The sequence below is a fragment of the Dysidea avara genome, chromosome 14, assembly GCF_963678975.1.
Source record: "Dysidea avara chromosome 14, odDysAvar1.4, whole genome shotgun sequence".
Classification (NCBI taxonomy): domain Eukaryota; kingdom Metazoa; phylum Porifera; class Demospongiae; order Dictyoceratida; family Dysideidae; genus Dysidea; species Dysidea avara.
Genome location: NC_089285.1, coordinates 7,773,104 through 7,786,378, shown reverse-complemented (window position 1 = coordinate 7,786,378; position 13,275 = coordinate 7,773,104). Strand labels below are relative to the sequence as shown.

Here is a 13,275-nt window from a genome sequence, read left to right as displayed (position 1 = left end):
CTTTAAAAAATTTTACCACCATGACTACACCAAGGTGGGCTGCCACAGCTTCTGGCCACAATAAAGCCCTAATAATAGTTGGAGGCAGAGACAAAACAAAGGTATTAGCTTCTACTGAAGTGTATGACAGTACCACAAGACAGTGGTACATCACTAGTGAACTACCATCTCCACATCACAGTCTATGGTCTGGAATAACAGATGGTGTCTTGTATCTATTAGGAGGAGTTGACCAAGATGGCAAATTTTCACAGGTTGTATATACTGCCTCATTGTCCAGCCACCAAATTAACTGGAGTACCCAGCAAAGCATCCCATGCTGTCTTTCAGCTCCTGTCAGCATACAAGGTAGACACCTACTGGTTCTGGGAGGATCAAAGGAAATAGAAGGAAGAAATGCACCCACTAATGACATTTACATGTTCAATAAGGCCAATAGCAAATGGGAAGTTATTGGACAAATGCCATTACCAAGAAGTGGAGCATCTGCAGTTAGTATTACCACTGACAAAGGAACTGTAGTCATTCATATGACAGGTGGAAAGGATGCCGAAGGACAATATGCGGATAATCTTTTCATCGGTTTATATATGCAAGGAGCAGTAGCTACTGTATGCATCATTGGATATACTATAAGACAATCTACCTTAAGTTTTGAGCCTTCTTTTTATGTATGCCCATCCCTCACATCTATGCAATTGTTCTATTTGCTCAATAGAATGTATGTAAACATGCATCTATGTATTACTCACTTACATTTGCTTAAGGTATAATTATACAACTCACAAAGAACCTAGTTGGTAAAATAAAATGACAGAGGAAGGCGAACAGCATACAGTGACATGTGCACTTGGATAACATGAACAAGCAAACTGTATGTATCACACATCATCAAAGGACAGTTGAATGGATTGGACTTCTGCTGGATTGACTCTACATTATTCCACATGTAATAATCTTCACTGACGTAGTCATATTACAACCCAGGTAATACTATTATAGTTTTGCCAATCACATGGCAACAACCTTCTATATCTTTGCATATAGTGGGTGAAATTATTTAGTACTAACTAGCTATACTCATTTAGATCCCTTTTACTACACATAACTTTGACGGAAGTGAATATAATTTATTGTGGAAAAATAAATTATCACAATGTTGGCCAAGTATTTAAAATTCTCTTGTCCACGGTACCATCCAAAATACGATCAAGCCATATACTCATTTGGTCTTGTAAACTTGAAGTGTTGGATGACTCCAGTCCCAGGAGGTCCTCCATTGTTGATGAAACTGTGAAACTAGCAAATGACATTGCCTTCTTCTTGTTATAAAGTGCAACAGCTACAATGTTTGTGCCACTTAAATCAATAACATCATTGTTTGAATCAGCTTCCTTGAACAGGCTGTAATACCATTTGTAGTGACATGGTTTTCCCACACTAAATAATAATGATTTTCTCCTATAAAAAAAATTCATTATCATTACATGTACAATCTAATATCAAGTATCAACCTACCCCACTTGTTTGTAGCACTTGGCAACATTGTTGTAAGATGTCAACAACTCTTTATAGTCATTACGATTTTCTCCCCATAGCAACACTATCAGTGTACAGTTTTGAGTAGCATTGTCTACCACATACTCCTGGTAGATCCTATCATTGAAATGGTCCAAGTATCTACAACAAGTGTATATATACAAGTGTACATTTCTATATAAGACATAACACCATATACAGTGGCAAGAATTGGTGATGGAAATATGTCATTTGTAAATCTTACATTTTCCTTTTACTCACCAATATTATGTACATACACTACTTGTCTCTCATGGCCAGAACTCAATTTCACCACAGGAGCTTATTGATAGAGAGATAAGCACCTGCTCTCTCGATAAACCCCTGAATGAGATCAGCACTTTGTAGCAAATTTGCCATCACCATCAAGCCTACCCACTTTACGAAGATGCTATACCTTTTGAGGTGCTCCTCTGATGCTTTTACACTACCAATGAATGGTAGTACACTGAACAGGACCATACAAGCTGTCACACATAACAGTGGGATAAGGGCATCTCTATCAAGAAACACCATGCAGTGATAATTTATCACCTTAGTGACCCTATTACTTCCTTACATTTCCAGCAAGCTTACAAATGTCATGGTATCACTCCATATTGCTCGTAGTTTATCAAACAGTCTCCATATTAAACCCTGGAGAGAGAGAGAGAGTGACATTACTGCGACAATACATAGTGGGCACTAACTGGAGCTTCTTCATCCACTATTGGCCTCAATACAGAGGAGTGTAGAAGGTTCACACCTAATGATTTACCGACAACTGACTTGATGTCACCACACCAGTCAGTGATCCAGCCAAATCTGACACGATCATGTTGGTATTGATAACGCTGTATGACTAACAACTACCAGCAAGGGTAACTAATAACAAGACACTAAGTGTATCCTTACTGGATGATAGGGGTCACAAGTGGTGTCTGGAATACCACTAAAACTCTTGATGAAATCTGTTTGTTTAGAAGAATCTATTAGACCATATTGTATAGGTGTTGAGGGGACAGTGTCTTTACTAGCCAGTTGTCTTATAGCCAGTGCAGCAGTGTCATTGTAATGTGTGTTATCGGGAACCACCAGGAACACACATCTAGTGTTTACAACTTGATAAGATGCTTACAGTAATTTGTACGAGTTCACCTGGCTGCTGTGGAGCACACCATTGACCAGTGCTCTGGTGAAGAAATACGAGGTAGAACCAGTAGTTTGCTGTCCTTAACAACTTCCCACAATGTGTCAGCAACTGATAAACCACTTGAGAGCTGCCGATAAAATACACAGAGCAATACTTACAGAATTAGCATGTTCATAGTATTTTAACTGCCAATACAACAACAACACAGTATCTAAATGACCACATTAGTTATATCATACAATTCAGTATACAGTACCTTTATATTTACAACTGGAGTAATTCCATGATCTTTGAATACTAGTATTGAGGTAGTACTGTCTTTGTGTACACCTAGGTGTCTGCTTAGGGCAACTGTGTTTCCACTGGACAGATCAACAAAACCAAAATCTATAAACTGTCTGTGTTTCTTAGCCACCATCAATAACAACAGAGATGGACTAGGTCGATGACTACATATGATGAGACGTGGCCTATTCCGAATAATCACGTGATCAAGAAATTGATTAAATGATGTGACATCTTTTAACTGCAAACGTGTGAATTGTAAACATAGTCAATCAACATGTACAGCGAAACCTCTCTTAACAAGCTCTGAAAGTATTTTTGGCCCAACTCCATACATTCTAATAAGGAAAACTTTTATGTAAAATATTCTTTATCCCAAAACATCCATTATGGAGAGGTTCCACTGTGTATACCAATAGTACTCACCATTACAATACTCGGTAGAAGATCTCTTAAAAATTGCTTCAGATTAGCTGTCGTAATATAACCCTTAAAATGTACTAAATGACCATCATTGACTGCTACTATTGAAGGAGCATGGGTCACACCCACAAATCGAACCAATCGTAGAGCAATACCAGTGTGTACAGTTGTCATACCAACCTGTAGTCCCGTCAATTCCTACAAGACAATACACAATACTGTAAATACATGAGGGGACCATCTACATACATACACATGTATGCACAACCTCATTAATAGGGCCACCATGACAATAGGATAAAAAAGATGGCTATATACTGTACATTAGGGAACACCTTCATTATGTTTAAAACTTGCCATAGTCACTAATTGACCAGCAACATGCATCATTTAGAGCTAGGGCCCTACAGTATTGGCAAAAACCTTATTATAAAGGTAATAACACAGTAAACATAGGTATCGCTATCACTGATCACAAAATGGGAAGGAAATAGTAAGTGACAAATACTCTACTACTAGACGATGCCGCTACAACATATCCTAATTCCTCAATAGTATTGTGGTTTTGTTAATACCTTGTATGACTAAATATTATAGAACCTTATTCAGAGCCATACAACTGTACATACATATAAACACCATACACACATACAGTGGAGCATCAAACGCTGAAAATGACTGTTCTATTGGAGTAGTGAGTGTTTTATTAGAGTAGTTAAAAATTTTAAGACACTGTCACATGTGTGTACACAAAGTACAGGATGTGTCAAGAAAATAATACAACACAAGGAGTAGTATGTTAGTCTCGAGACAACCCAAGTGCTATATATTATGTGTACACAAACAAAGGAGCACAAAATTGTACTTTAAGGATTACATTGTAATTTCTAGTAGTCTTTTCAGAGCGTTTATCTTAAGTCCCACACACCCTACAAACACAGAGTCTCTCACTGATTTCAACTGATCCCATACTCTCCATACACTTATACAGGATGGGCAGAAGTCATGATAAAAATACAACAAGTATGGCTTATCATAACTAGCTGGGATGACATGATCCTTGTAATACTGTATATTAATGGTATCACTATGGTGAACATTTGGGAAATGAAAATAAAAATTCTTATTGAAAGATGCAAAAGGATCCTGATCCTGTTCTAAGTGACCATTATCATATTTCCAACGCTGATCCTTATCAGATAGCACCTCATAGGCTTCAGTGATCTGTAAGAACTTGTCATGTGCCTCAGGGGAGTCATTCTTGTCTGGGTGCCTGCCAAAATACAAGTCACATACTTAAGTTTGTGAATGATACAATGTATAGTAGACCACCAGTAAGTTTCAAACACAGTAATCTACGCTTTTTGTGGCCACAATGGCCCAATATTAATTATTTTGTTAATGAAGGCTGCATTAATAATTTATACTGTGCCCACAGCCATGAATTAACTAATCAAGGCTGGTTTCCATATAACTACAAACCACCTGCATATTGCCTGAGATTAATGTTGGAGTCTTTACGGAGGCATTTAAATTAATATGGAAACATAACTTGCTGGCGTTGCAACAACTGTGTGAGCCACTGCAAGAGTTGGAAGAAGTTCAACCTCTGACATTGCAGGCAGGACAATTTGTACAGTAAATGGAAACAAACAGTGCAGGTAAATGTCAACAGTGTTCAACATGAAGAACAAGAATGATGACATGTACCACACATCATCATGTGTCACTAAAATCACTGTAATACAACACATTGTAAAAAAAAAAAAGATTGTTAATCCATATTATGATATAGACTATTGTTTCAGACCATGGAGGCTAGTAACAGGCTACTGCAGACACTAGTTTGTGCTACTGACTAAGGCAACAATGCAGTGGCTTGTGGTTATGTAAAAACTAGCCGCTATAACCATTACCTACTTATAATACAGTTAACAACTAAATTAAAATTTAGTACATGCAGATAGTACACTGTAGTTGATCAAAAAAATCGTTGGATCCCTACAAAATAAAGATTATGGTAAGTACCATCATCTATTGATAATGGAAGAGGAGTCTTGGTAAAATGGTGCACAGTGTGTAAGTAGTAATATGTTGTATAACTATAGATGTGTTTAACGAAGGTGTGGTCACAAAAATGCACTGCATGCGCAAATTGCCAGCCATTTTTGTAGGGTAAAAGAAATTCGATGTCAACTGGAACTTATCAATCAAGCAACGATAAAAATAGGTAGTTTGAGGACTAAAATCATTAATAATCTCAGGCATAGTAAAATAAATCACCTTTCAGACGTTAAGGTAATTTAAATTTCACGTTCATGAACCAGCTGTACAGAAAAGTCACCCTGTTATTCTTTTTCAGCAAATCCTGAGTGTTGATAAAGTATGACTACAAGGTTTGTATTTCGGGTAATGATTACTTGATGCAATATTGTAGTGCTTAGGTACACTTTGAAAACATTTGCCCTACATTAATTTCCCCAATCTTTTAGCCCTACACAAATCCAGATTATGTTATGCAAAAATGATGTAATATAGTGCCACGCCTTCTTATTAAACCTGTCTATACACTTTCACATATGATATGATACCAGGAACTTTAATGGAATCTTTCCATGAAATGAGGTTCACTGATTGCTACTGTAATACACAGTAGGGATAGTCACTACCAAAAGCCTTCATAGAACCATTTAATAATTGTGACAATTTGAGCTTTTAAGGGGCAATCAAGTACCTCAGAAAACTAACTTGCAAAATGACAAGCCACTTGTAAACTGGATTATTAAGTTCACAATCTCGATCATTTTTAGATGATCATGGTATTCTATTCCTTATGCTGCTACACTATTCACCAACACTGAACACTGATTAGTTCAGTTCCTGTTTCACCATATTAATATGAGGGTGCACCAAAGTGTGAACATACCAGCCAGTTTACAGCCATAACAAACACCTAGTGTCCACTCAACGGAAGCTCAAATTTACATGTAGTAGTTGGACACACAAATGAATACGTAGATAGAATTTCACGGGACGAATTGAACTGAGGTACAAGGCACTTACCACTTTTTAGCTAGTCGCCTGTAGGCAACTTTTATTTCTCTAGCGCTGGAGGATCTTGGAATTCCCAATACCTGGTAGTAGTCCTTACACCAAACCAATGACAGTACAGCAGCACAGCACACGACTAACAGCAACTTCATAATGGACATTAAATAGAACACATCGATGAGCACTATATAGAATTGCAATGCTATAGGCGAGGCTAGGTGGTTAGAAAATGACACACCAAACTCGTGAAATTCTTAGAATATGAGATTGTTTGGAGATTATACAGAGCTGTGTATGTCGTAAGTGAAGAGTCACCAAAAGTGTGCGAAGCACAATCCTAAATGCTATTAAAAACTCTTTTGAGATGCAATTTTGTTCAAAAATTCACTCATCTCCTACTGTCAGGAAGTTACTGTACCAAGTGTATCTTCTGCCCATTCTAGAATATTGTGATGTGGTGTGGCAACCAACAAATGCAAGCCAAACTAGACGTTTAGAAAGATTTCACTCTAAGTATATTTCTCTTTGTAATGACTCATCTATCTCAGGACAGTCCCTTACTGAACGACGCAAGTTTCATACCATTCTACAAACTTACAAAGTATTGCACAAGTTGGCTCCAGATTATCTCCATGGCATATTTGAATATGCTGTTAATGTTACGGGACGTATCAGCAGAAATGCTCATCGCTTGTTTGTTCCACAGCTACGGACTAATTATGGGAAAAGAAGCTTATATTACAGAGGTACTATATTGTGGAACGCTCTGCCAGCTGTTTTGTATCACGCATCAACTTTATTTCAATTCAGGAGTAGCTATTTAGAACAATATAATTGTAGTTAATATTAATTTGTAAATGTATGTAGTTTTATACATGTATGCTGTATACAGGGCGTAGCTGAAAAACAGCTTTGCTGATGCTACCTTCCCTGTTTAAATAAATTGAAAAAAAAAAAAAAAAAAAAAAATCTCTACCAACTTGTGTATAACTGTGAGCATATTATTCATGCGTCCTGAGTCTGTTTGCAGAGTTGATCATTGGTGGTAAAATTTTGTGTTATATGGTCATCATTACAGTGATTTAAGTGCTCAATCATTACATTAGAGGACAGAAGCAAAACTTGTGAGGGTTAGCCAAGTTTAGAGGTGTTGTGATTGAGTAAGATTTTGCTTCAATCAATAAGACTCGTACAGTACATGATAGCTAATTGAGAGCTTTGGACACAGGTTCTGTGATAACATCATGGTTGATCACTGACACACATAACAAACATGTGTGTTTGATTTGAACATTGACATGCCAAGTTTTGATAACTCTTAATTCAGTTGGAAATCCAGTGCTTAAGTGCCATAGTAGAAACTCTACTGTAGTATGTTCACGTTGAGCTGAACCCTCAAAAACATTTAATAACTCATGGATGCAATTACACACGATCTTGAAATTTGGCTCATTTGTAGTACTGCTTGACCCGCTAAAAATATTTCAAAATCTTTTTGTTCAAATGTTAGACATAATATTTACAGTCAATCAAATTTGCACAATACATTTCCTATGGGGAAGCCATATAAGTACAATGTCCAATACAGCCATTTCCCGAACTTGTAATGGAGCCAAACCGTACGTGTCTGTTGTTGACACCTTTGCTGTTACCAATAATCATCTGGTTGGCTGAAATGTTAACTCTGTTGAGAAAAAATCCACTTTTAATTTTTAGCTGTTTTTCAGGATTCAGCTCAACGTGAACATACTATAAGAAGGATTATGTTTCCATATGTAACATTATACAGTGTTGAGGGTAATGCATTACTTATGTAACATGTTATATAATAATTATTACTTTTGTGGTAACTAAGTAATATAACAAAATATGCTCTAAAAACTGGTAATATAACTCAAGTTACTTTACTTACAAATGTAACACATTACCTAAGTAATGAAGATACTGTAAGAGTCTATTATTACATAATATTATTACTAAAAGTGACGAAGTTATTAATCTCGTTAGTAATTCACTGAGTAAAGCCTAGCCATAATGAAGTAACGAAGCCTACTGAATGAAGCTTATTCACCATCTTACTTATAACCAAGATTTACACATTGTCCAACAATGCAATCACATCACATGATAAGGTGGTAGTTTCACACGTGACAGCTTAAGGTTGTGGACACAAAGTAATACAATATGTAATATTGTTATAGTTACTTGGGTAATATGTAACTAACTAAATAGTTCAGTTACAAGTAATATGTAACAAGTTACTTTTAAAAAGTAATTGCCCCAACACTGCATTGTATAATCCCAGTTCAAAAATGGCATCTTAGGTACACGTGTTTGACACATTATGTCATTGTATACATTCAAGCAATATAGCTAAGTAGAATGTTTGAAAGCAAAGGTCTTGTCAGTTAAACTAGGTACTACATAGTCGAGTATTGTCCCTTCAATCAGATCTTGTCCTTGGTTGCCAACATTCATTGACTTCCAGCATCGTTTGGTCACCTCAGCACTCTGGTAGCTGCTTTTGGCCACTGGTATCGGTGAAAAATTTGGGCGGATCAAAATGCTCTTTATTTCATTTACTTCCACTCCTTTTCCCATGAACTGACCTATGTAAACCAAGCAGTGAATGTGTAAATGTTGTGAATATCAAGGTGCCCACAGTTTAGGAGAGTTCCATGTAGTTTTTTACTTGTCAAGATGGGAGGAATCCCTCAAGTGTGCCATAAATATGGGAACAAAAAATATGGCTTAATGATGAGGATACGTTCGGGATCTACTAGAGGTGACCACTATAATAAGGTGGTCTTATCAAAGAGGTGGTACTAATACCACATTAATTATAATGGTGAAAATAGAGAAAGCAATAGAAGCAGAACTGAATATCCGGTGATGCTCCTAGTATCAGTATACTCCTAACATGCACAACTCCATTTGTATAAGGGTATATATACTCTCTTATTATGGACTCTTGATACAATGCAATCCTGAAAATATGACTGCTTTATACGATACCTTAAGGTGGTCCTAAATGGCTAAGACATGTCAGTTGGGTTTGAAGCCCTACAAGTTGTATATGGTTTCCTTTGTATGCATGGTAGAACTTTTGTGAAACATTGGTCTACTCATGATGAAAATGGAATTTATATCAAGTATTTAACAATTATTTCAATATAACACTTTTCCTCGATTAATTTAAGCCTTACTAGGTGATACCTTACTAACTGAAATAGAACCTCTCAAATGTGTCTGACAGTGTAGGAAGTAATTCTTGTGGTTATACTCCAACCAACTCTCTAACACTGGTGTGGAACTATACACATATTGGTGTTGCTTGTGTACAGGAAGACATTCCTTACCCATTAAACCATGTGACTGTGTCAAATACTCATCTTGAATATGCCAGTCTACATCAAGGTGGTTGCTATGGAATGTGATGCTGAAACTGGCCATTGGATGTCGGTAAATGACATGGACCATTGGAGATGATTGGTGTTTAGATATTCCTTTAGTGAATTTCACATTAACTGCATTGCTACCACTGATGCTGATCTGACGAACTATGCTAGCCTTAAATTCACTTTGATTTTTGATGATAACTTGTTGTGTAGAAGAATCAAATATTATTACTGGCTCTTGTTCCACATTGCGGGGAATAATTGCTAGCTTGCCTATCCAGGTGGCATCTGTGTCATTTTGACTAGCATCATCGATGAACAGTGCGTTAATAACAAAGTGGTAGTTGGAGACTAGGTTAAAGGCTAGTCCAGGATACCCCTGTACTCCATAACACAATGTTTGGCCTGACAGCAGTGGTACAGTAAAATGTGGATCACCTGACACTGTTGCTGTAGTGTTACAAATGACATAGAAACACCAATTATGACAAAATGTCAGTTACCTTCATCATCATCAATAATTTCTGCAGTGGTAACAGAGGTGGCCAGAGTTGGCAGACGACTACAGCAATTTGAACCAATTAAAATTACAAAGAATGTTTCATTATCTTCTTCAACAGTATCATCAATAAGCTGAATAGATATGTTTGTCGCCACCTCACCAACCGGAATGAATATTGACTGAATAGACTCAGTACCTACTACATCTCCTCCTACACCTTAAGATGTACATGGTAAATGACACATTATATTATGCTATAATGTACACCTACATGCTGTGCTACTGATCACTCGATACATTACTTCACATTCCAATGGTTGTTGCGGTTGTATATTCACACCTACGTTAACTGTGCCCTCATTCTCTTGAAAGGCGTACTGTGACTTGTCAAAACCAATCGTGGCTATGTCAGATGCTGTAATAAAAACCACAATGACTATTTGTTACATGACTGGCAGTATTATGATGGTGCATAATACATGTATTATACTATGTAGGAATGAACGTATGTGTATGTACTATACTCTCTAGTATAAAGTCTCGTGCTATTCTATATTATAGCTATATCTATTTAGTTGTCACATTGTATGTCTCATGGTAATGAGCAACATTGATTTAACATACTGCGGTCATTGTCCAGTATGGTTATTCCTGCTACTAAAGCCCCATCCATCTGTACACAGCAATCCTTAGCCATCACCACCAATAATAGTGATTCATCCATCTCTTGTAGGATATCATCATATATTGTCAATGTTATCTGTTGTGATTCTTGACCCACTTCAAATGCTAACACTTGTACATCTTCACCAGAACTTAAGACAATGTCTTCTTCAACACCTGCAGTGATTACATTTCTTTAGAATGAAGCCCAGGAAAGATGACAAGTGCACAACTGTAATATAACACATACTAGCAGTTCCACTGATAAGCCGGTAAGTAGCAATGAATCGCTGGGATAAGACTTTGCTTAGTGATACAGTGATTGAAACTTCTCCATCATCTTCAGCAAATGTTATGTCATTGCTATCATTCGCCAGGATGAGATGCACCTCACCAGAAACTATGAATATATTATTGCATAATATTTTATATACATGGATATAATATATATGCATGCATGTGTGTGTATATATACATATCATAATATTCATTCCAGTAGTCGGGTTGCAGCATGGTGTTCAACAGCCCATACAACAGTATCATGTATGCAGGTGCATGCATTGTAGCAATACCCTGAAAGCCAGTGTAGGTAGTTAAATCATGAAGTAATCACTAATCTATGTACACAGACTTTATAGCTATAGTTATGTAGTCTAACATGCTGCAAGAAAATAATTGTTGTAATGTATCTATATATCATAGATATAGCTAGCTAGCAATAAAGGTCTATCAGATTTTAACACAATGAATATCACTATAACTTGATGCTAATAAACTATACGACTGACTTATTGAATTAGACCTTGGTCACCTATCATTAGACAGTTAATTGCTACATATAGCTACACTGAAGTTTTTGACAAGCCCACTCAGTTGGCTGGTAGCTAGCTACAGCTAGTTTAATTTATTTCATGCATAGCAACACAATTTATGCATCTTGTAGTCGAGGACTCAGGTATGTAGCTGAACTCAGGTTGTATATACTTCCCAGTGTAGCAGGCTGTTAGCTATGTACTCACATGTACAATTCTGTGCCTCTATCGTCGAACAAGGATCATCTGAACATTGAACAGGAAAGTTCGTTTCACTTTTGCTCATGGTCTGCCTTTTAGTAATCGTCTCCCCCATTGCCACTAACTGTTGCAATAGTAGCAGTAGCAGCAAAATCTTTGTCACTCTTCTTTCCATCTGCTCACAGTGGCTCTGTACCGATTAATAGTTAAATCACGTGATGCGTGCACATGTAAGTTAATTATAACTTTGTGAAATTTTTACTGTAATATGATTCCTTTTCCTGCCATCTATATAAGCTGTATGACCATGATATGTGCAGGCATTTGTAGCTAACTGTCTAGTCTACTGGTAACTAGCAGACTATAGGCTAGCTAATTCTAGTCTCGTGCCCAGACCCCTTTTTTCTTTTTGTGTGGGGGCGGAGAATAAAAGGGTCTGGTGGATCTCCAATACATTTTTTGTACAGCCGGATCTACAACTTTTGGGGATCGTTGATTAGTTGTGATGAATAGCAAAGGCTTGTTAACGAAGCGACAATAGTAAATACGGCGCGCGTACCCAAAGATGCAGCCTTGTCAAGCAAACGCGCGCCGTATTTCCTATTGTCGCTTCGTTAACAAGCCTTTGCTATTCATCACCACTAATCAACGATCCCCAAAAGTTGTAGATCCGGCTGCACAAAAAATGTATTGGAGATCCACCAGACCCTTTTTTCTCCGCCCCCACACAAAAGGAAAAAAAAGCGGTCTGGGCACGAGACTAAGCTAATTCTGCATGTATAATTGTTTCTTTTATTTTCCTGCACATTTACCAGCTGTACTGACTGCCCAGTACAATAAATAAAAATAATAAATAGCTGACTAACTAGCTGACAGACTAACTAGCAGACTATAGCCAACTGACTAACTAGCCATCTGACTAACTAGCCAGCTGACTAGCTAGCCATCTGACTAACTAGCCAGCTGACTAGCTAGCCATCTGACTAACTAGCCATCTGACTAACTAGCCATCTGACTAACTAGCCATCTGACTAACTAGCCAGCTGACTAACTAGCAGGCTTACTATAGCTAGCTGACAAGCTAGCCATCTGACTAACTAGCCATCTGACTAACTAGCCAGCTGACTAACTAGCTAGCTGACTAACTAGCCAGCTGACTAACTAGCCATCTGACTAACTAGCCATCTGACTAACTAGCCATCTGACTAACTAGCCAGCTGACTAACTAGC

General features: G+C 37.3%; 2 protein-coding genes across 2 annotated transcripts; both read right to left on the bottom strand.

Moving 5' to 3' along the window:
- Positions 1-1,105: 1,105 nt before the first annotated feature.
- On the bottom strand, positions 1,106-6,654 carry LOC136244552 (dnaJ homolog subfamily C member 16-like). Its single transcript, XM_066036126.1, has 11 exons — positions 6,482-6,654; positions 4,370-4,691; positions 3,422-3,616; positions 2,967-3,236; positions 2,716-2,837; positions 2,473-2,665; positions 2,268-2,426; positions 2,138-2,214; positions 1,976-2,077; positions 1,519-1,680; positions 1,106-1,461 (listed from the first exon to the last, which is right to left on the bottom strand). Exons 1-11 carry the CDS (start codon positions 6,628-6,630, stop codon positions 1,152-1,154), a joined length of 2,061 nt encoding a protein of 686 aa, XP_065892198.1. The 5' UTR covers positions 6,631-6,654; the 3' UTR covers positions 1,106-1,151.
- A 2,098-nt stretch (positions 6,655-8,752) lies between these two features.
- LOC136244349 (sodium/calcium exchanger 1-like) lies at positions 8,753-12,274 on the bottom strand. Its single transcript, XM_066035922.1, has 7 exons — positions 12,052-12,274; positions 11,283-11,432; positions 10,994-11,209; positions 10,641-10,784; positions 10,371-10,586; positions 9,829-10,317; positions 8,753-9,078 (listed from the first exon to the last, which is right to left on the bottom strand). Exons 1-7 carry the CDS (start codon positions 12,218-12,220, stop codon positions 8,843-8,845), a joined length of 1,620 nt encoding a protein of 539 aa, XP_065891994.1. The 5' UTR covers positions 12,221-12,274; the 3' UTR covers positions 8,753-8,842.
- Between the last annotated feature and the right edge of the window lie 1,001 nt (positions 12,275-13,275).

Bases quoted from the DNA above. Each gene is read 5' to 3' on its own strand.
- LOC136244349 (XM_066035922.1), bottom strand. From the start codon at position 12,220: ATGGAAAGAAGAGTGACAAAGATTTTGCTGCTACTGCTACTATTGCAA. The intron at 11,210-11,282 runs GTATGTGTTATA...TAATCACTGCAG, and splicing joins GCTTATCAGTGGAACTGCTA to GTGTTGAAGAAGACATTGTC. The intron at 10,587-10,640 runs GTAGGTGTACAT...GTACATCTTAAG, and splicing joins AGTGATCAGTAGCACAGCAT to GTGTAGGAGGAGATGTAGTA.
- LOC136244552 (XM_066036126.1), bottom strand. From the start codon at position 6,630: ATGTCCATTATGAAGTTGCTGTTAGTCGTGTGCTGTGCTGCTGTACTG. The intron at 2,215-2,267 runs GTTAGTGCCCAC...CTCTCTCTCCAG, and splicing joins TAGTGGATGAAGAAGCTCCA to GGTTTAATATGGAGACTGTT. The intron at 1,681-1,975 runs GTATAGCATCTT...CACTTGTTGTAG, and splicing joins TCAGAGGAGCACCTCAAAAG to ATACTTGGACCATTTCAATG.